The sequence below is a fragment of the Scomber scombrus genome, chromosome 15 (genome assembly GCF_963691925.1).
Source record: "Scomber scombrus chromosome 15, fScoSco1.1, whole genome shotgun sequence".
Taxonomy (NCBI): Eukaryota; Metazoa; Chordata; class Actinopteri; order Scombriformes; family Scombridae; genus Scomber; species Scomber scombrus.
Window position 1 is genome coordinate 24968209 of NC_084984.1, and position 23948 is coordinate 24992156.

At 38.7% G+C, this 23948-nt stretch overlaps 1 protein-coding gene across 1 annotated transcript in view; it reads left to right on the forward strand.

Moving 5' to 3' along the window:
• The window catches only part of rab27b (RAB27B, member RAS oncogene family), a 58986-nt gene that overhangs the window by 31943 nt on the left and 3095 nt on the right, over nucleotides 1-23948 (forward strand). Inside the window, exons 2-4 of the mRNA XM_062434814.1 lie at nucleotides 16677-16848; nucleotides 21612-21700; nucleotides 23807-23910. Of these exons, the coding sequence (XP_062290798.1) occupies nucleotides 16696-16848; nucleotides 21612-21700; nucleotides 23807-23910 (346 nt within the window). The 5' untranslated portion in view covers nucleotides 16677-16695. The remainder of the gene's footprint in view (nucleotides 1-16676; nucleotides 16849-21611; nucleotides 21701-23806; nucleotides 23911-23948) is intronic.

The following is a 23948-nucleotide window of genomic DNA, read 5'->3' on the forward strand; positions in this document are numbered from 1 at the left end:
AGTCAGTCACCCAGTCATCCACTGATCCAGCCTCCCTCTCAGTCACTCAGTCAGTCAGTCAGTCGGTTGGTGGATATAGATGCAGTACTGCTGGTCAGCTGCTCCGGACGGCTCGTATCTCCCTCTGGATCTGACACTGTTGAATCAGCTGAGGAGCCACTGAGAGGTAAGAGACTCGGACACTCAGGGAGATGTTTGTTGAGTACATTTTGGAGCTGTTCGCTGGCTTTTGTAAGCACGTGACAAACCGCAAAGGTAATTCGAGACAGACAGGGAGGGTTTGTAGAGTAGTGGAAGCAAAAACAAGATAATTTTTTAACAGGGAAATGCAATCAGAGAATCTGTGGCTGTGGAATGTGATCACACCCTTTTCTTCAAGTTGATAACTGTTGGTGTTCTGTTTCCATGGCTCAGGCAGCTCTTGATCTGGGCGCTGAGCAGTGAACCAGTGGGGATGGAAGTTGGTCATGAATTTTCTCTCATGCTCAGTCTCATGATAGTGACGATGTGATAGAAAGCAGGTTTTCTACTAAAACGTGACTTTTACCAACTTAGTGTTGTGATCAGTTTGATGTGAGTGTTGAATTTCTGGAAAATGCTTTTTTACTATCACCTGAAGCTGTAGTCAAAGAATTTAAAGAAAAAGTTGAATGCAAAATTATTATTATTTGTTTTCACTTTAAAAAATTGTTTATTTGTTGTATAGAAACCGCGTCTGACCCGCTGAGGTTTTGTGGGTGTGCTCATGACTATTTCAACCACCCAAATTATTAATGATTGATGACTGCTTACACCTTTAAAGTACATACTCATATTTAGATATCACTAGTAGTAAATATGTATTAATCCACCATGAAAAACTGTCCACGAGAAATGTAAAATGCACCCTTGGTTGAGTAAAGATGGCTAAAAATTAGAGTGCCCAGCTGTTTTAGGAAATTACTAAGCCTTAAAACAAATACAAAAAAAACAAAACTATATATATGTGAGGTCCATTTAAATATTTAATGTCTTGAGTAAGAACCAATGGGCTTTGGGTTCAGTGCCACAGACAGAAAGTGCTTTGGTGTTTTCATTGGAATTTGTTGATTATATAAGAAAAACATAGAGTAACATCAGCTTTATCCTTGAAAAATGTATTTATGTAATCCAGTTCTTTCACTCAGCTTTAACAACTAAACGCTCATTTAACCAGACACAACAGTAATTACCTAATATGCTGTTCAACAACACATCTGATGAATGTAGAGATGCTAAATCAAGAACATATGAAACCAGAATATAGTCACAGCTGAGTTGAGTTTTTTTTATGGTGAGTGTCTTTAAGTATCATCTAGAGTACATTCTTCCATTCCACTGAACACCTTTTCAATTTAACTGGTAAACTGGATAGTAAAAAGCCAAGAGCTTTGTTTAAACAATATTATCTCAAAAACTGGTTTGACTGCAGAGGAGGAGAGAAAAATGTACAAGTGGACTTATTTACAATTTGTAAAACAATATGTTAGAAAAGCGCTTTTAGCTGCAGGATTCATGGGGATGATCGAGTGTGGAATCAGGTGAAATTCCTGCTTGGGAATACATGTTTCCTCCCTGTGCTAATGTATTTCCTCTTTTATGATTCATAGCTTCTAAGGTAAATATTAACTTTGGAAATCATACATAATGCTGAAAAAGAGAAATGATATGTTTGTTTCTTGTGTGTGTTTTCCTGTGGTTATGAAGCACAAGTATTGTTACCTTGCTCTCGGCCGCACTTTGAGGCTCTAAAAAGAAAAACATCATCAGAACTGAAGCTTCGTATTTTCTAGATTTTACAGTTATCCTTTCTGGCTCTACTGCTGATGTTATAAAGTACATAAGAACCTCAATGCTGCGTGTGGATTAGTTTGGATTGTAATAAGACACAAGAGTAACATTAAAAAAACAACTATAAGTACATTGTTTCAGAACTTGTTCTAAAGACACCCAAGTGGTCAAAAACAGGAGCCAGAAAATCGACTGTTGCACTGCTCTTTATCCTGAAATGTCAACTTTAAAATGGGCCACTAACATCAATGTTCTGTATTGTAAGGTTTTAAAAATGCCATGTTTACCTACCTTTTAGCAGGCTGTAAAATGACCTGCCCACCTGCACTATGTTGTTTTATGTCATACCTTACACTGAACACACCTTTCTCACTAACAAAGCTTTCTACAAACCAATTTTATCTAAAGCTTAAATACCACAGCTCCTCAAGACCAAAGCTAAAAAGCAGCAAAGATGAATTTCCATATTACTGTAAAAAAAAAAGTGTTTATTTTACAGTATATTGTTAAACTTGGCTTTTATCATCTTTAAAAACAGTTACACACATATCTGTCAGTGAAGGATGAAATTGATGGAGCGCAGCAATAATATAAATGTCGGCTTTACGATGTGCAAAATGATTTACAGCTGCAATAATACCTATGATTATAATAGTAGCTACATATGATTTGGGAGAATTTGTTCATACCAGCCACTTTCCTCTCTGTGTCTGCGTTTAACGAGTCAGCCATGTGATATATTAGAGGTGTAAAACACCCTTCTGTCTATTCACAGTGGAGGACAAAGGTGTGTGTGTGTGTGTTATTTCCCCTTTTATTCAACTTGTGATTTCCACTGTGCTAAAAAAAAAAAAATCATCCATTCAGCACTGAGAGAGTTACATCACCATGAAAAACTATGGAAATATATATTCAACAGTTTATGTAAACAGAAGCACGATAAAAGCATCACGCAGAAGGATTCAATCCATTTAAAAAAAACACAAAAACGAAATGAATGAACACATTTTTTTGTCTTTCCTTAAATCTTATATAATTGGGAGTTAAATCTGCAGTATTCTTCTTTAAAGAAATAAATAAATCAAATAGACTGGGTTTGTGATTCAGTTTGCCGTATAGGGTTTTCACTGTTATGGATGGTGGTTTGGTGGTACGCCCACATTTCCTGTGGCCACACTAGTGGTGAGCTGGTTGTGGTTAAATGTAGAGAGATGAGTCCAGTGGCTTCAGGTGTCAGATTTGCAGCACAGCTCAGCTCTCACTGATTTTTATGTAATTTAGCAAACTGGTACTAAGTCAACCTCTAAACCTGCAGTCCTACTGTGGTACTTTGCTGTAACAATAAGTCGATAAATGCCCAAACCAGGGCGCATTCTCTGATTGATGCCTTTGTCTTTTAATTTAGTTTTTTTTATTGATTTAAAGCCACGTGGTGAAGATTTATTAATGTGACTGTCTCTGGGCAGCTTTACAGCCAACATGGTTCCACCAGGTTATTTACAACCCTGCACTCAGGTTGCACCAAATAATACAGGAAACAATTGAAAATGTGAGTTTTTTGCTCTCAAAAGGTCAAAGTTTGTTGAAAGAGTGAAAGTAGAATCTGAAGGAACTACATTAAAATGTCCCAAAGCAAGATGTTTAGGTAACAGAAGAAACAGGTGGAGGTGGAAGTTTTCATGTTTTCCATGTAATTGAAACCCGTATAAGACAAGCACAAACACACTAGTTGTTGGTGTTGTTGTTGGGCCAAATTAACGGGTGGATAAACTAATTACTGTAAGGTGGGTCAAAGGTTAAATGATTTCCAATAACCCCTCAGACAACAGGCAGCGATTGGACTTAAAGAGATTAACTCCGAAGTGAAATGTCAAATGTTTGAAAAATGACCAGTGATATGACAGAAATACAGATTATTATTGGTATCCTTGTAAACTCCACCATACTCACCGGTTAGCCCATTATTACAAAACTCATGCTGTGCACTGAATCTTTGTTCAGACTTGCAGAACTTGGGTTTCTACATTTCATCATACACTTTTCAATAATGAGCTGGAACAAGAAAGAAGCACAGAGAGCTTGTCAAGAGGAAATTTAAGAGCTGAGATTTTGACGTTTTGAGACATTTTTCCAAATGTGTTTAAAGACAGAGACAAATATATGTAAGCTTAATTTTTTTCTTACCAGAACTGATATTCTTTAGATGCCTTAGAGATTTTAAATTGGAACCATTGCCGTAAGGAAACAGTATTGCTCATATTGGAGAAATTAAATCAGTTTTCTACCTCAGGCCCAGAGCCCACAGGGATATGTGCTAGATCTTCTATTCATTTGCTTGACAAATTTGTCATAAAAACAACAGAATAAGCTTTGAATTATCTTATTGTTTCCATATGAAAACCCACCGAGGCACCTCCTGAAAATTAAAACACAAAACTCACAATGGACGCGACAGCTCTTCAGCAGACATCATGAGAAGTTTTTGAAAATTGGATCACAGGTCACAAAAAGGAAACCAGTAATTAGATTGAGAGGGCAGCAAATCAGAAGATGATGATAAATGATGAAATTGTAGTAGTAATTTGATTTTGCGTGTAACAATGAATGCTTCTACATGGTGGTATACAGACTTGAGTTGTCGTCTTCTGTAAAATATCGTCTTTCTCTTCTTGTTTCCATCTGTAAAGGAGTTAAACACATGACAACTATCTGTTATTGCCAGCTAAATATGAGGTCATAGAATTAAAAAGGGAAAAGGACATATTGGCTTAAGCCCACAAATAGATTATAAAACTACTAAACTGTGTAATGCTGATTAAAACATTGAATTGCTTTTACAATTAAGCAGTAAGGGCAGCATAATTTTAGCTTTAAGACCCAGAAGAAAGCAGAGAGCAGGGTGGGCACTGCGGCTGATAATGATGCTGTGTGGTTTACTGTCCTGGGGGCGAAACAACACAAAACACCACCACCACCATAAACCCAGTCAGCTGACCGATCACATGACGTCCAACTCACAAAGCAATAAAGCAGAGAGTGGATTCAAGGAAAAAGGAGAGAATAGCTGGGTAGAATACAGAAGAGAAGAGTCAAATGAAGGAATATCAGAGTGGAGTTTGGTACATCATGACATCAGAAAGGAGCTGAGAGAGATGAGAGATGATATTTTGACTTATAAGACATAAATGTTACAAATAATGTTGATTATGACTGCAATGTATTTTCCTATGCTAGTTCCAGGCCCCTGATATTGTGCATACTGGCTCATTATCATTACTTTTTTGACAGCCACTGTTAGTTTCATCTGTGCTATCATTAATACCACTAGTTACACCTCTTCTATCATTCAAGGATGGATTAGGACTCCCCTCGAGCCTCCACCCCCATAATTAATTCATGTTCTAACCTTCTTCTTTTTTAGCCTTGTAGAAAAAGGAACTTATTTGCGGGACATTTATTCTTTCAGTATCTTTTCTTTTTGTTTTCTCTTTCTTTTGGCAGTCACGCTTAGCTATTGGATGCCGACAGCCCTGTCCATTGTCCGCTAGCTGATCATTTTCCCCCCACACTTGTTGATACAACCTAACCACAGTGAATTGTGGCCTGCTAACCAATCATCATTTGCCCAGTTGTCAAATTGACAAATAAAACAGTGAATCGGGAGAATACATTTTTTTAAAACTTTTATTCCAATTGGATAATCATCATTGAGCGATCCTTTCAATCAATCAATCAATCTTTATTTATATAGCGCCCAATCAGAACAAAAGTCATCTCAAGGCACTTTTTATATAGAGCAGGTCTAGACCCTACTCTTTTATTTAAAGCAAGCACTGGGTGACAGCAGCAAGAAAAACTCCCATTTAATGGGAAGAAACCTCAAGCAGAACCGTGCTCGAGTTGGGTGGCCATCTGCCTTGACCGGCTTGCCCTGCTTCTCCGTTTGGTAGATCCGGCAATGCTATCATTACTGTCACTAGTTACACCTGATAAAAATGCAGTTTAAACCTTGATGACTCCGACTGGTTTGTTGTGTTCAGCTGTTAAAATGCAGCCAGGTGCAATTAAAACATCAGGCCTATTGGAGTCATGTGTCCTGCAGGTTACAGCACAATGCCCAGTTGTGTCTCTCCACATTGGTTTGAATTCCACAATAACATCGTTCTGTTCTGATTATATTTGATAAGGTTTCATGTGGCTGGATGTAATAGAATAAAGGTCTTGAACTTGAAAGGATTGGTTCATTTCTATCAGGAGGGGAGAGGCCTTGAATAACACTCTTGTTTAAGATTGACTTATTTGGGGGGGGTCATTTCCCGTTGAGTAGTTTGAGTCTGAGGTGACTTTGTCTTATTTTCTTTGTGTGGCCACGGTGGGTAGCACTGCTCATGAAATGCACAGAATTACCATGAAACGATGAAACATTGAAAACCATCACTTCCTGTGTGGCAGCAAAGAAGCACCAGACTGTGATCAAATGGAAATGCTTTCATGAACTGGATATACTGAGTCAGATCACTGCTGTGTGAAAGCAACCACAGACAGAGCAGAGCAGAACATATTGATTTAGATGGAAATGTCACAGATTTTTCACTGCAATACGGTAAACACAATCTGTCCAGTCACTGGGTCTTATTTGTGGTGTGTAAGTGTTTAGAGAAAGAAGATATATAAGTGGGTCATTCATTTGCTTATTTAACGATGTAATACATTTCAGTTTATGTATTTTTATCAGTTTCAAGCAGTCTGTCCGTTTACCTTGATTTTTTTATTATGCAGAATAATAGAAAGATAATAAACATTTAACGTTACCTTATTGTTGATGTCACAAAGTGCGTCTAGGGTTGAAATGTGATTTTAGTGTATTCCACTTTTAATTTGATTCCGTTTTTTCAGTCGGTCATGAACCGGCACTTTAAAGCACTTCAGCTAAAACAGGCAAAGCAAAGTTAGGGAAATAATACAAAGACAGGGGACAAGTGGGGACAATGCTTACCCCAAAACCTGAATCCAGGCAAGAAATCCCTCCACGTTGGTAACAAAAGCCAAAGCCACAACACACCCAATGGTCAGGCCAACAAATCCTTTAAAAAGCCTAATTCACTCCAGTTTACAAAGGTTTAGGTTTACCAAAGAAAAACCCTCATTTGACACACTCAACGAGGCTCCAATCTTACTAAAAAGTTCAGACGAGCCCCCAGATGTTAGGAACTTACTCTGAATCAGAGAAAAAAAATTAATGAATAAAGCTTGTAAAACAACTTTTATTGTCAACTTAAGATAAAATATAATAATGTTAGGTAAATCAGTAATGAAAGCAATGTTTGGATGAGTGAAGGGATGATGATTAAATGATTCCATAATGACACCACACTAAAATAGCAACCCTGAGTTCTACCATTATAATATCCTCCAGGTTTTAATTCCCAATGCTTCCTATGTTAGTGCCTTACTCTATCCCTACAGCACAGGCCTGACCCCTGCTCTTTGACCTCCTCCTCTACCTCCCAGGATCCCTACATCCATGGTGACCTTTCAGATCCAGCTGTGTTGACTGTCTGTACAGGTGTTAGCCTTCTCCTCCCGCTGTGGGATTAGGGAAGGATTGAGGAAGCCTGGTGGGACTAACAGATGGATAAATGAATACACAAAGTTCACCTGAGTTGAGTCTGTCATATTTTGACATGTGGTCCAGAAGGTGCTGGACTCTGTGGTCACTTTCAAACCAGTTTAACACACCGGACAGAAACACTTAAATCATTAAACACAACATTATATCATATTATGTGTGGATTTAACTCTGTTTGTCATAGGCATAAGAGATCAAGCCAACAAATAAAATGTCTTGAACATGTTCTTGTTGTGTTAACTAAGGGCGTCAGGCAGTCAAATTGTTTTTGAGGGGCACCCAGATAGCATACGGAAGTGGGCTGCTCCAAGAAATGATGCAGCACTGCTAGCCTTCTTCTGGCATGGACAAAGTGGATGTGAGCCTGAAATGGCCCACATGTCAAATAGCAAATGTGGCCCAAATGTCCTAAATTAAATGTGGGCCTTTCTTGTTAAAGGTGCGGTGCTCTCAGGTATGTGTATTCGGAGCCGTAACAATTTTGCTATCTGAGCACAGTTTCACAATACAATATTCACACCAAACCCAGTATTTCCCAGTAATTACCTGCTTTGGCTTCTCAAACCATCAGTAACTATCTGGAACTATAATTGAATAGCACTTACTAACACTATATTGCATTTAATAGCAATGTTGAATAAGAAAATGTTAGCAAAAAGGCTTAAAATTGAGTTGTAAGGTTAGCTAGTTAGCTCCCAATCTCCTTATGTCCTATCTCATCACATTTCTTTTGAATTTGAGCAACTTTGTTTTGACAGAAACAATAATAGCAGGAAAACAAGCTAACACTCATTTTAATTACTTGAGGGTTATGTGCTCCCTCAATGGACCCAATGCAATTTAGCATCAAAGCACTGCTCAGATCTGCAGAATGTTCTTCTAAATTCTTAAGTCGATTTCCGAAACCAAATAAGTCAGGCTGGACAATGTGGACAACCAGCATTGGCCCTGATAATCTGATCAGCAAGTTACTATTGATCACTGTCTCTGAAAAGCAAAAAGAACTTAAAACACACCAGCAACAAAAAATCTTATAATTGGTTTAAAGTAGTACGAAGAAATCCACCTGCTCTCAAATGCTGCAGTCTTTGCAAAGAGGAGTGGTACCCTTCAGGCCACCTGGCTGCTGTTTAGTTTCTCTTCATTGATCTTCTAGCCTTATCGTCTCAAGTGATGGTAAACCTAGAGGATGTCTGGATAAATTGGATAATCAGGGGTCAGTCTTCATCCATGTTAGCGGTAATTGATTGTTGACACCGGAGAATAGATTGGTAACGACAACAAAGACCCTCGACGGTATCCTTAGAACACATGGAGAACAAATTAGTTGTCTGATCTGTTTAAAATGATCCAGAGGTCACTCCAGTCAGACACAAATGTCTACTGACCTTTTGTGAATAGATTACTGAGAAACCAAAGTGTTTAAACACCAGTTTGAGAGAAATATTTGAAATACTCATGACTTGTGGTTGTAAGCATATACTTTCAGTTCATTTAAATTCTCTAAGTGCCTCTCTATATTGTCATCTCTATTGTTAGCAGCCTCTGCCACTGCTGTGCATAATTCAGATTGCCTTCAGGAGCACAAGTGATTCACAAGAAAAATGATGTAATAAGTGCTAATGCAAACTAAACATTTCCTGCTGTTGCTACTTCATATTAAAAGTGTTAACTGGCGTGCCTTGTTTTGTAAAGCAGCCAACAGAACTCTGGGACCGTAGTCTTGAAATAATCACAGGTATCACCACATCAACCAGGATTGAATTCATAGGATTATGACTTCAAAATGAAAAAAATCTTTATACTTCTCAAAGTAAGGTATCGATATTGCTTTGGTACCAGCTTGTACTTGTGCATACTTGTGTTAGAGCCCCCTCTCCATCCATCATTTAGAGTCCAACTGACTTCTGTTTGTCGACATTTCTAAAGACAGACTTAAAGATGCTTGTTTTACAAAGTTTAACGCATTCTATGGTGCTTTGCTTTCATGATATGAGTGTTAAAAGGCTTTGGGAAACTATTTTAAACCACAGCGAGCATTTATGCCAAGTAACCACAGCAAGACGAAACAGATTAATCCTGTCAGTGTTGATCAATAATTAACACGGAAAAGGCCAAGCAGCCATCAATCCCAAGCTGCTTTCAGAAATCTTTAATAAAAAACACCTATCCACAGCTTTTGCTGGGATGTTTCTCTGTACAAATTAGTGTTATTAGAATTAAGAAAAACATAATTTTTTCCTGATTGCCTTGAAACCTTTAACTGATGGGTTTTTGGTGGATTCACCTCAAATTCTTCAAAAATCTGTTTGCCTCCGGTCATATGAAATGAGAAACCTATCATGTTGGTGTGCAACTCCAAAATCTGAGAATACATTTAATTTGGAAATCTAACTTGGATTTGGATTAGACATGCGGTGCTGATATTAATTACTTTTTGATTTAATTAAAGGATCACAGACTCATTTTGTATAAAGATCTTTATTCATCGGCAGTAATGCGTAGATAATGAGATATAGAGGATAACATGAAGCACAAGCAGTTGATTCTGTCTCTTTTTCTTATACGTTGAATATCTAATATTGGATTAAAAAACAATTTCACAAATATGCAGTGAATCATCATGTTTCTTCCTCTGTGCCTCTCCCACTCTTTCTTATATTTTCTCCATAGGATGTTATTTAGGATTCAGAGACTCCTCTGCTGTATAATACCTGGAAATACCAAAACCTCATAATAAATATGATTTATTTATACTGCAGTTCTCAAGCAAATTGCAATCTCCAGAGTTAAAAGATAGGACATAGGCAGCATTAAAACATCTTAAACAGCTTAAGAAAAATGTAAAAATGGATTTAAAAGTGACAATTTTCATGTTTTTGATGCTATTATATAGTGTATTTACAGTAGTCACCTTTCGGTATGTTAGCTTTCATTGTCAGTGATGGTGTCCAAAATTTCAGTGCTTTCTTTGAATTATCTGCCTATTGTATGCATAAGGTATTCACAGGAAACAATGCAGCATGTTATCCAGTGTTACAGTTGGTTTTATTTCATTTCAGCTGTGTTAAAGGTGCAGTGTGTAGAATTTAGCGGCATCTAGCAGAATAGACTTGGCCGAAATGGAATATAATCTTCATAACATGTTTTAATTAGTGTAAAAATTCCTGAAAATAAGAATGATTGTGTTTTTGTTACCCTAGAATGAGCACTTTATATCTACATAGTGAGCAGGTCCTCTTCCATGGAGCAAACCATGTTGCACTGCCATGTTTCTACAGTAGCCCAGAACTGACAAACCAAACACTGGTTGTAGAGAGGTCACCTGCTGAGGCAACTGGATTTGCGAGACCATGATATCATAAGATCACACAAGAATGCATCTTATCAGGCTTCAAGTTATGCACCTAGACCAATCAGCGTCCTATGATGATTCTCGCGCGATCTTGAGATTTCACAAATCCAGCTGCCTCACAAGGTAAGGCAGTGATTGACAGATGGTTCATCCTATCATCTGCCAAGTCGTTTTTGAAAATGCCTTTCCTTTTCCAAACAGTTTCCATGCTTTCAAATCATCAGCAAGATGACTAACTTAACTGTGCTCTGCTTCTCTAAACCAAGGTGTGTATTTGGCAGCACTATAAACAGATACATCAATTGGTCTACTTTTGTATCTCTTAAAAGGTAGTTGCTCAACCAGTGTTTGCTATAGTATTACAGTATTACACAGGTTTTGTCAAAGTGATAAGTGGTACAGCAAAGTATTAAGACAAAATAGTTGAAAGATCCAAGTTGGAAGACCCACGAGGCCTCTTAGGACAATAAGGTATTAGAAGTTCAGTTATGCTCCAACGCCAGACCAAGGAAGGCCTGGCTTGACTTAAAAAATTGTTCTAAAAGAGATGACAGATTTCTGGTTAGAATTCTATTTTTAAAAATGAGGGGACATCTAAGCAGTTATGCAGCGAAGAAGGCTTGCTAATATCAGTAAGCATAAATTCTCATTTTACATTTTTCATAATGGAATCATATTTGTACATTTTTGCTGCAAACAGGCTGTACTACACTCTTATCTGCACTTTCTCTTGCTTGCTTGCTTGATGAATACACAATGTGTAATAAATCTGTGTGTGTTTAAAGCAGCACAAGACTGAATGGTTGAAATTACACTCAGGGTCTGTTAGATGGATTTATGCTTCTCTGTAGAGGTGTAGTGATTAATACTGTAGTTCAGTGTAGGGTTTAACTCGCTGATTGTAAAAGAAACACCACGACGCAGGATGGATGTGTTGTACATTATTAAGTTATGTTTTGCATTATGTACATCCATTAGGCTATATACCTGAAGTACTGGGAAGGAGAGCGACAGAATGGTTCTACAAGATCAGACAATATACATCATCAATGGCTTCATTTGGGCTTCACTCAACAAACACCACCTGCATTGCAAAACCAAAAAGTTCTCCAGGCTAAATGTCAAAATACTATACATGCCTTCCAAAGAAACCCATTACTTTTACCAATGACTGTCACAAAAATTACTCATATGATTGTTTTCTAATCACAGTCACATCTATGGTTAAGGTTTGGTTCATCAACTGAAACTACTTTGTAAAGTAAGAGAAAGGTGACTGTCATGGTTCAAAGAATCTGAAGAAAGTCAAAGCTCCAGCAACACTTGTAGTATAGGAGAACTTTATTATCAGACCGACGCATTTCAGCTTGCGGCCTTCATCAGGGTCACCAGAGGAAGGCCGATATGCAAGCCACAAGCCTAAACATGTTGGTCTAATAGTTAAGTTCTCCTATACTACAAGTGTTGCTAGAGCTTTGACTTTCTTTAGACTTTTTTTCCCTTCTCTATTTACCTTGGAAGTAGTTGAAGTTGTGCCAGAAACCTCCATTCTGTTTCTACATGGCTCAAAGAATCCAAAGTTGGTAGAAGATAGGATGTGAACAGTGGTCTCGGGTGTCAAGATCAGCCATATTATCGCTATGTTGTTGCTCTGAAACATGTAGAAGCATCTGCAGTTTAAGCTGACTAATCACATTTCCTGCATAACTTCTGATGTGTTGTTACTTTTTTGTCAGCTCTGGTGGTTCTAAATCATAAATTATGGTTTATCAGTGTTAATGGTCTCAGTCTGCCCGCCTCTACTTCTTTCTGCTGATGCATCTGTTCCCTTTTCACATTTTTTATTGTTGTTAGTGTCTTTCCTCTCTATCCTTTAATTCAAGTTTCATGTCGGTTGGTCAGTTGTTCCACCACCTAAAGCAAATGTTAACATGCTAACACGCTAAACTAAGATCGTCAGTATTACAGTAACATTGTCGTAGTGCGTCATATCAGCATGTTGATGTTAGCATTTAGTTCAAGCAATGCTTCGCTTACGTACAACCAACCACAGCTGCTAGCATGGTTGTAAAATCAGATAATCCGATTGCTGGAAAATTGTGTGAAAACTTTCAAGACAGAACAGGAAGTCCGTATTTTTCATGTTCTCAGTCAGCATTTTGAAGCTGTGAGATCGGTCAGATAACTGATACTGTAGATGTGTATAGATGTAAAATTTTATATATCTGTGACGATTGTGAAAGAAGTCTATGGATATGTTTCTCGGAAGTTGCAAGTGGTGCATTTAAAGTTTTACTTTAGAATAAAGATGTCATATTTTAGGAGCTTTTAATATTAAATAAAATTGACAATATTCAATTAAAAAATGTCTGTTTTGTAGAGTGAATGCACAGTCTCAGTGTGTAATGATGCCTGATATAACAGCGGATCATTCAGGACCAAATGTCACAACAACCCAAGCATTTAATGGATATCTCAAATCTATACAAATGTAAGATTATTTATGAAGCTACAGTGTATCTGAATCAGACTGAAAGCAGTGATGTCTGTTCTTATGTCACAGATATGAGAGATAACAGAGGAAGAAGAGCAAAAACACCACTTCCTGATAGACATTGTGATACTGACACTGATCAGATCTCCTCATTCAAACTCACTCATGTCTTCTCTGTGCAGCAGGACTGGATTGTTATAGACTCTACGCTTTCTTTCTGCGCCCTCTTTCCTAAAGTGTGTGACCGCTCATACATTTTTAATGGCTAGTTGTGTTTTATGGTTTTGTTCTTGCTTGTTATTGAGATAGAAGGTTTAGCAGGCACTTGGGGGTAAAAAATCCTACACAACCTGAATGTAACAAAGCTGTGAAGCAATATTTTTGTAATCAGTATACCTCAATAGGATAACTATAAAACTACTACTACTACTACTACTACTGCTACTATTAAGTCACTATATTTTTCTGTCAAATTCTAAACGTGTTGATGAAATTCTCTATTAAAATATATTATTAATTTCTTAGAATATTTTATGAATGTGGGAATCAATCTTTTTATTACTGTTTTCCTCACGTTTGTCAGTGCAGCATAAGGACATAAAAAAACACACTGAAGAATTAACATACATTTTTAAATAAATCCCCATTTATGCTATTCTACTCTGTTTAGTTGTTTGTTGTCAGGGTGACTGTAAGTGATGCTGTTCCCTGCAGTCAGCTGACCGAGCTGCTGTGGACTGTTTTACCCTCGGGGAATCATGGCTGACACACTGATCACACTACAAACATTCCTGGTTTTCCACCAATGACGACAGATCAATAAGCTCCACAACGCCCCCTTGTCTCAACCCCAACCTCTCACCTCTTGAGGGTTTCATCAATACCAGGACGGACAGATGCTAAATGTGTCAGAGAGAGAGAAGAAAGAAAAAAATAAGGTCTATCTGTTTGCTGTCATGTGGTGCTCCCACAAATAAAAGACATCTAACTGAGTTAGAAGGACTGTTTAAAGGACCGGACCAGTGGGTTTTTCACATACAGAACATTACGGCAGACCATTTCTGAGGTAAAACAATTTTAGATTTGTGTTTTTCTTAGACAGGAAGCCGTTGGTTTCAGCTCATTAATCCATCAGGCGGATTTGTTATTGCTGTCAAGTCGGTTATTATTATGCGATAATGCGTTTGAAAAGATCTTTGTGTTAATGTGCAGTTGGGAACATAACAGAAACACATAAAGATAAATGTACTTTACTATGTGGCCACAGAGCTGCTGAGTAAAAGACTAAGTGTCTGCAGTCGTTTTTAATCAGTACACATCAGAAAATTAAGTTTTTACTTTTATAAAAATGAAGGGACAATTTGGCTATTTTCTAAGTCTAACCACAAGTGGGTCACAAGACATTTTTTCTGAGGGTGGTGCCAGAAGAAAAGTCATATTGTTGCATATATCAATTGGTTTGACTTCTGTATGTGGGCTATTTTAGGACATATTCACCTTGTCAGGTGCAGCTTGACCCCAAGCCCCCAGGAAGAGCGCTAGGCTTTGAAGTCTATTTGACATAGTGTCTAAACTGTGGAATTACAACTTCTAGATCTTACAAGGACCCAAAAAGCATTCCTGTAAAGCAGGAGATACATTTTTTGAGGGTCACACAACCCCCACAAAAAGACCTGTCCTATTTGATCTATTTGGATCAAAAACATTCAGAAAATCTAGAAGAACTGCATGATTGAATTGTTTTATCCCCCCTCAAGTTAGCTGGAGGGCTAAACCGTGACGAAAGCTGTCTCAGCTGGCGGGAAGTCTCTAGTGAGCATGCTATATGGGTGCTTGAGCCCATACAGCATCTGATGTAAGCAGCTTATGTAAATGGTAACATGCCTATATAGTACAAATGTTTACCAAAACATAACTAATCATTGAATGTAAAACTCGGTAATGCCACATATGCAACATGTACTTTGCAGATGCAAAATGCTGACATTCAATGTTTGTGTAATATGCAAGTATTTAGGATTTTTGCACATTAAATCTTTAGCATGCTATGTTAGAATTCAAAAAGTACTTTGTGTTTGATGCTCAGGCAGTAGAAGGGGTAGGACATCAGTTTGCTCCTCATGTCTATGTGTGTCATTTAGAGGAAAAACGGAAGTCGCTTTGAGCGTCTGCCAAATGTACGTTGTGTAAAATACTTTTTGTGTGGACTGCATTGCTATTTCCATTGTAGATTACTGGACATGTGTAAAAACATAACCGATGAAGATTGCTAATTAAATGTCTCAGTTTCAGTGTGGTTGGTGAATGACGCCACTCTGATTCTCACTGTACTGTCTGAGATACATTGAGGTTATTGTGAGGGGATCAGAGCTCCGGGTTGGTCACTGTCCTCCTTATAATAAAGCACAGTGTTATACATGCTTCCTCTCAGCTGAGTGAATTAGGGTCTTATGATCACCGGTCTAAATATACCACATTTGGCCTTGAGGCAAACAGAGAAAAAATGGTCCCAGACTACAACTGACTAAGATACAGGAACACATTCTTTCACATGAGAACTGCATTCCTCGTCCTACTTTGGGTACTCATGATCCCCAGTAGACATATTCTAGTGACTTTGGTCACCCCTGACCTTTCCTGTAGTGCCACCATCAGGGCAAAATGTTCACTTTTATCCATAAAATATCTAAATCTGATAGTTTGGTTTGTATTAATTTTGGTTTTGGATGTAAAATATTTGTAAAAAATCTGCAGAATCAGCATGTGTGTGTGTGTGTGGAGTTGGGTAGAAGTATAAAACAGCGTACTTTAAGTTAAATTAAATACAAGTATATCAAAATTGTACTGTGCTTTGATATCTTGCAGTTTTTTGTTATGTGATTTTCACTTGTTTTACTGCTCAAAATGAACAGATTCCTAGATTTTTGCTGTGAATAATGTACATGAATCAAGTGAAACTGATGTAAGAGTTTATATATATTCAGCACTTTTTCACATAGACTCCTTCCCACCCGCACTTAATGCTCAAACACACACACACACACACACACACACACATACACTCACATACACAAAGTTAGCATTTTCCCAGACATTCATATTCTGGTCAGGACGACCCTCTGATCGTCACTCCCATAATTCAACAGTGGGTAGTACAAGAACATACAGACGTCTTCTTCTGTCCCTTGGTACTTTTACTATTCATCTGAAAATGTTTGGCATGTGAAACTGATCATATCAGTGTTTGCTCGGTTTCCTCCTTTCTTTAATCTTTTATCTCATTAATCGTGTGATTTGCTGCTTTTTCACACACTCGTCTGCGAGAGCTCAAGCTGAGTGTCTCTGCATGTTCGTCTGTGTTAACATGCGTCTCTGTCTGTTTTCGACAGGTTTATTGCGGTCATCACTATGACTGATGGGGATTATGACTACCTTATAAAGCTCCTTGCCCTGGGGGACTCAGGCGTGGGGAAAACCACCTTCCTGTACCGATACACAGACAACAAGTTCAACCCCAAGTTCATCACCACAGTCGGCATCGACTTCAGGGAAAAGAGAGTGGTAAGTTTCCCGTCTTATACATTAACTACTTTTAGGAACAAAAGCAGGGAAATGTGCACACGTTTTTGGACATATTCTACGTTTTTGGTCTTTCTAGATTTGAATTGCAGCTAATTCATCTTCAAACTTTTTTCTTGAGTGGATGTAAATTTTTCTGATGTCCACACGCATACATTATACATAGATGATGGGAGTTTGGTTACCATAGTTACCGTGGCATTTGCCCAGGCATTTCCTTAGGGCTTTACTTCTCAAGGAACAAACAGTGGGTTGGGTCAGGTCTGGATTTTCTGCTGCTTTACTCCCACAGCTACTGCTGAGCTGAGTCACAGTCAGGTTATTTCAACTTTTGCAGAGAGATCAAACCTGGGTCAGAAACACCAGTAACCCAGGATGAATTATCTGTGGGAAATGGCTTTTTTTTTAACTAGTTAGATGTTGGAACAGTGGTTTCCAAACTTTTTGGTAATTGATCCAAAAAAAACAGAGCAATGTCTACTTACAACTCATTACAGATTGTTGCTCTAGTGCAAACATTTGAGAGCAGCTTAGCCCAAGAGTGTTAAGAGGGGTTTCAGAGCTATCCAATATTTCACAGGCGGGAAAAAAGCAAAGAATGGACCCTAACCCTAACACTTTTTAGCAACTGTGGCGCCATTAGCTCTGAGGATGACAATGTTGCTACGTTGGACAGTCCACCACTTTGGTCCAGAGAGAAATATCTCAAAAACTATTGAATGGATTGCCATGAAATTTTAATGAGGTATTCATTGGCCTCGGGATGGATCCTAATGACGTAGTGAACCCCTGACCTTTCCTTTAGTGCCATCATGAGGTTTTTTAGTGAAATGTCTCAACAATTGGATGGATGGTCATGGAATTTGGTACAGATGTTTGGGCCTGGCATTATAATTATGCTATCGACTTATCGTACAATAAGATAACTGTCGACATAATCATGTCTACATATGTACTTATCATATGACCTTGATCATTTTTTTAACCTCAATATTGCCACACTTCACATTAGCAGCTACTGAAAGAGGCTATTCATGTCACATTGGCTAAGCAAGTAGTGTCCTCCATTCCTCACTGTGTACGTCCTGAGTGGAGACTGTAGAAGAATTAAAGGTAAATAACTCTGTCCACAACAGTCTGTAATGACAGTCTGTGTTTTTATAGAAGTGTAGAACCCAGTCTCCAATCTCGGCCCCCCACCCCCCTTGCATTATTATGCTTGTGAGGATATAACAAGCCCAGACGGCCATGTGTAAGATCCAGTTATTTGAATCAGAGTGGGTGGGGGTGTCAGTGGTCACCTTGGTGACGCTTTGCCTTCCAAGTTTAAAATACTGATAGTGCTGCTTTAATCCCTGTGCTCCAGATGACTCATAGGGTTGATTATCGTTCCTCACTTCCTCTGTGCGTGTGTGATGTTGTGATGTGCTTGCGTGTGTTGATGTGTGTGTGTTAAGATCACACCCTATTTTCAAGCTGTTATATCGAGAGTCAAAGAGAAACAGACAGATGTGTGATGACAGCTGTAGTTCACTGCTGTCAGTGGCTCCTCTCAGGGTCTTTATGGGACCTGAAGCTGAATACAAGTTTGTTTAGTCTTCGTTCTCTAGCACGAATACTAAACAAACTTGTATTCAGCCAGGTCATTTAATGGACAGTTTTGATCGCTCCTCCTTTTGGAACTTTTCCTAGATCCTGGCTCAAGACTAAAGGTGGCTTGGTTTTGGCAGTCATTGACCCTGTTGACACCTGTCATTAACATGTGTCTTGGATGATCCGATCACAAGTGGACAGCTCTAAATACGTCACATCACACCTGGCATTAGAAAGCATCTCCACATGCATCTCGATTGTTACTTCCCCATTCTATAGGCAAATAAGCTTTTACATAATTTCCATTTGCAAAGTTCAAATGTATTTTTGTTTTAACTGGCATGGGGCAGCAATGCACTTCCTGTGCCTAGTGCGCCAGAAATTAATAGAAGTCTACAAAGACCTTGGTGTGTGGGTACAGTCAAAACCTCTTCGGCCCAAATGGAAATCAGACCAAGTATTTCGTGAGAATCTTGTTTTTGTGGTTTCTTCTTGTTGTTTTGCACTTTAATAGAACGCCAGTGATGCCAATGAGTATGTACTTTTGCTTAATCAGAGGGTTTTTTCTATCAGATCTTTTGACATCTGTAGTAAGATGCTGCAGATGTTTTATCACTCTGTGGTGGCAAGTGTGTTGTTTTATGCTGCAGTCTGCTGGGGAGGCAGCATCAGACACAAAGATGCAAGGCGGTTGGACAAACTAGTCAAAAGAGCTGGCTCTGTGATTGGAGCCAGGTTGGACACACTGGAGGAGGTGGTGGAGAGATGCACTGTCAAGATGTTCGAGGCCATCTTGAAATACCCGGATCATCCGCTACACAACAACTTTATGGACCAAAAAAACAGCAGTGGACAGCTCCTCTCTCTCCATTGCAGGACGCAGAGATGTAAAAGATTCTTCGCTCCTACAGCCATCAGGCTGTCTAATTCTTCAATAATTTACAGAAGAGCTAACAGACTAATTGAATTTCCCCTCGGGGATAAATAAAGAATTTGAATTTGAATCTCAGTGCATCCCCAATGTGTCTTGGAAGCATTGAAACTCATCCTTAGAGCTGTCCACTTGAGATCAGATCACCCCAAGACACATGTGAGGACCTTTGTCTCTCAGGCCTGATTTGATTTCATTGTATTTTCTGCTGTGTAAATTGCAATTTATCAAAATAAAAGTTTTGGTTTTGCCTTGCCTTGCAAAAAACCCATGAAGTGTGACAGCCTTTTCAGTCTTATTTCTTGTCAGCTCAAGCATGAAAGTAGATTGAATATCTCGCTTAGAAGAAGTTAAACGGTCTAAAACAAATGGTGTTTGACAAGATTAATTCGTAAAAAGAGGATTAATTGTTCAAGGAGATGATATCGTGACAGTCTTGATGATGAGCTGGGTAACATTTGGAATACAGGCAGAGAGCAAATAGTCATTGAGACTATTTAGTCATGCTAACTTATTCTTTGATTAGATGCAAGCTTTTTCTGTAGGCAAGGTTCTGTACAGATGTTTGTGTGTAGACATTAAATGCTGATACAGATGAAAGGTTATTTTGTGTAATAAAAAACAATGGAATATATGAGTACATACATTTATGATACTTTCACCATAACCCAGCATTGTATTGCAGCAGCACTCAGCCCCCATAACAAACTGCAGCACTGCTCTCACCACAGAGGCCTTACACTGTCAGATGCAAGTGTCATAATTTGCCACCTAACTTGAAGGCCAGTCATCACCTGGAAAACCGAACCAAACGCTTCAATCTTCATTTCAAACCCACTGCTCTGATAGCGATCGTGCGAACACACCCTTAAAAGAGCGTCAGAGAAAGTGACAGAGTGTCTCATCTGTGAGAGTCAGAGGTGTGAATGACGCCTGAGGCTTCTTGCAGAGACACAAACACTAGCAGCTGCTGCAGAGGGTTCATTATGACAGAATCAGGAGGACCACCGTCCAGATAACTGTCAGTCAGATATGCTCTACAACAGAGAAGTGATGATAAATGAGACAGAAGGGCTCAAATAAGATGGAATATAATCCTGGAGGTTCAGTTTGAGCTATAGATCCGTTATAGGAAATCGTTCACTTTACAAAGTAATCTACCAGGGATTAGTGCCTGTACTTGTTGGAGTGTTTTTTCTAGATGACGTGTGTGTGCTATAAAAGTTGAGCAAAGGTTCAACGCATGTAATCTATGTTTGGCTGGAATGTTGTCGCTTAGGGCAAGACTATCAAATTCCCGTTGATGTATATCTTCAGTAATATAACAGATATTTATGGAGCTCCCCCTGGGGTCATATGGTAGGAAAAAAAAAACTTGACTTGTAAATCCGTACCCTCAGATTCACAATCTGTGCAAACAGATTCAGTGAACAGACCTGCCTTGAATGGACTGCAGTGACCACGTTCACTCAGTATATTCAGTTTTAACTAGATTAAACGTCAGATTGCTGCTTGATCACTCTTCTTAATGTTGGTTTTCAGGTGAAAAGCACAATTAATGTTAATGTGAAAAGCTGTGAATCACATTTTTTCCTCTGGAGTGCAAGGAAAGGTCCATCAGCAGGCAGTCAGAGACCTCAAGGACAGCTGAGATGGGGAGCCAGTGGCTGTGGATTAACAGAAAGGAGTCCACCTGGGACCCCAAATGAGTAGATGGCATCTAGGGGGTGAGACCGGGATTGCTGAACCCTCTGGAGGTGTCGCGGGATGTTCAGCGAAACACCGAAGAAGGAGGGCACCCACTTGACAACCCACTGGATGCCATCACTCTCTTGACCATCCCACAGAGTCCTGGCAGCATGCCTTAAGTGTGCAACTAAGAGATAATCTAGTCCTACACAATAGATCTACCCTATTACACTAAATTACGAGTTCAATATGTCCATCTAGCTGCTGTAGGACGAATGCAGCCTAATGCAACAGTGGTGCAGAAAATCCACCTATCATGTTACTTTATGGTCGTTTTGGAAGTTGTAATTTTTGCTGCTGCTGAAATGTATTCTGTTATGCTAAGAGGTGTTTCTAATATTTTGTCCATCCTACTTACTGTATATAATTTAGGATAGACTAAATATTAGAAACACCACCAACCAGATACAAGGTATATGTTGACATGGAAAGTCTAGAAAGTAAAAGTCTAGTGTTGTTTCTTTCTCCTCAGATGTACACAGCGGCCAACCCCAATGGGACGACCGCAGGGAAAACCTTCAAGGTCCACCTTCAGCTCTGGGACACAGCTGGACAGGAGAGGTGGGCTGCTTCTATCTCACTTTCTATCCATGTGTCACTGATGGTATTGGACTGGTATGTTTAAATGACTTTAGGGGAACAGTCTATACAGTACTTCAGAGAATGAAGCATGTGGTTTTCAAGTAGCAGCCAATGCAGGTCACAGTTGAAGCTGCTCTGTCGAGTTTCTTAGTAAACAAACAAAAGTTATGTTTGCATTGAGTACTACTTCTCCAAAATGCATTGCACGTTCATTGAGGTCTAATACATGTGCTGAGTGCAGTTCCTTCCCCATTTGCATTTGCAAAGCTGTAAAGTATTTTAAACCCTGCTTTGTTTACATGTGTGTTTACTAGCTTGATGTCTTGTTCTTCTTTTGCAATTGTCGGTGCAGTGTTGTGTTTTTCTTGCATTTCAGCCACCTGTAGATTACTAGAACAGTGTGAATTTGCATGTAGATTAAATAACTGTATACCTACTGCATATCACCCAACCTTTATGGTCAAAGCTGAAGTGTGTCCAGTTGCTGTCTCTAATGTCCGGTAGCTGCTGCTACAGGAAATGTCCAGACCCCAGTTTTTATTTTACAAGTTAGCGTGTCAATAATTTAGCTTGTGTGTTTTGATTTAAAGACAATATTAAAGGGACATTTTTGCATTTTTAGAAAAGCTTAGAAAGATACCACACTCATATCTGGCCTTTTAATATGTAACTTGAACCAGCAGCTAGGTAGCTTAGCTTAATAAGACCGGTAACTAAGGGAAACAGCTAGCCTGGCTCTGTCCAAAGTGAACAAAATACACCTACCAGCAGTGTTGTGTGTAACGCCTTACAATGTAACGCATTACTGTAATCACAGTACATTTATTTGCAATGCAGTAATTTAACGTGGGTCAAGTGAGTTTATTTGAGTGTGTTTGGCCCGTGAAATGCCGTTCATATGCATAATGGTGTTAGCAAGGCCAGTCTCTTATTTTGATATATTATTTTAAGGCAATTATTATTTGTACATGATGGTAGGTTAGAGTTAGGGTTAGCCAAAACTAATTTTATTTATTGATATATTATTTCTACACATCATTTCAGCATGCTAAGGAGTACCTCGAAAGTAATGGGTTATCTTCCACAGGGAGTAATTGAGTAAAGTAATACATGTATAATACATTACATTTGTGAGTAATGACCCCAACATTGCCTACCAGCACCTCTAAAGCTCCCTGATTTAAGATGTTACGTATATATCTTGTTTAATCTGTACAAAAACTGACATTTTAAAACATTATGTTGTGGTTTTATGGAGGATCATGTGCTGGACTATTTTTGGTGAGATACAGTGACTTCTGCAGCCTCCGCTTACCTGACAACCTCATGGTGACAAAAGTGCTCCAGAAAGTCACTAACTAGTATTGCCACTATCAAAAAAAGATCGAATGATGCCTTTGAGACCTAAAAAAAAAAAAAAAAAAGTTTTTAGGTCTGTCAGTTCATCCTCAATATTTTCTTAATTACACTAATATGGTGTATTAGTGCCAAATTGGCAAGTCCAGTTTTGACAAAGTTTGTAAAATGATAAAGTTCACAGCTAAAATCGAGCATGAATTATCACACTGATCAGTTGGACAGGGAACAGCAGTCAGAGCATGTGTGTGTGTCATATATCAATCATCAATATGTCTGTGTGGTCTTTAATTGGAATTGGCCTCGATCTGTTTATAAAAGATGACTCACTGAAGGATGAGTCAGTCTTAGTTTCATAATTTTTATAATGATCTTTTTTCAATATGTAACAGAGCAGATTTATTTATATCTTATGAACTGATCTTGTTGATCATTGAACTGTGTAATTGAAGTCATTATTACATCTGTATGATCAGTTCATCAAACTGTTTGCTGCAGATATCATTTGAAGTGGTCATTGCTGAGATGCCAGCTGCTGCTCAGTTACACCTGTTGATTTGATTTTGGTGAACATGTGTCCTCATACTTATTGTTCAAGCCTCTCCTGTAATCTGGAACCACTGTAGCGTTATTTGGTTAAGTGCAAAAAGCATTTAAAATGTACAGTATGTCAGAATATAACTGGTTTCTGTGTGTGTGTGTGTGTGTGTGTGTGTGTGTCTGTTCCAGGTTCCGCAGCCTGACAACAGCGTTCTTCAGGGATGCCATGGGGTTCCTGCTGATGTTTGATCTCACCAGCCAGCAGAGCTTCCTCAATGTCAGAAACTGGATGAGTATGTTGTTAAAGTCTTGTTTTTTTTAACGTGTTTTG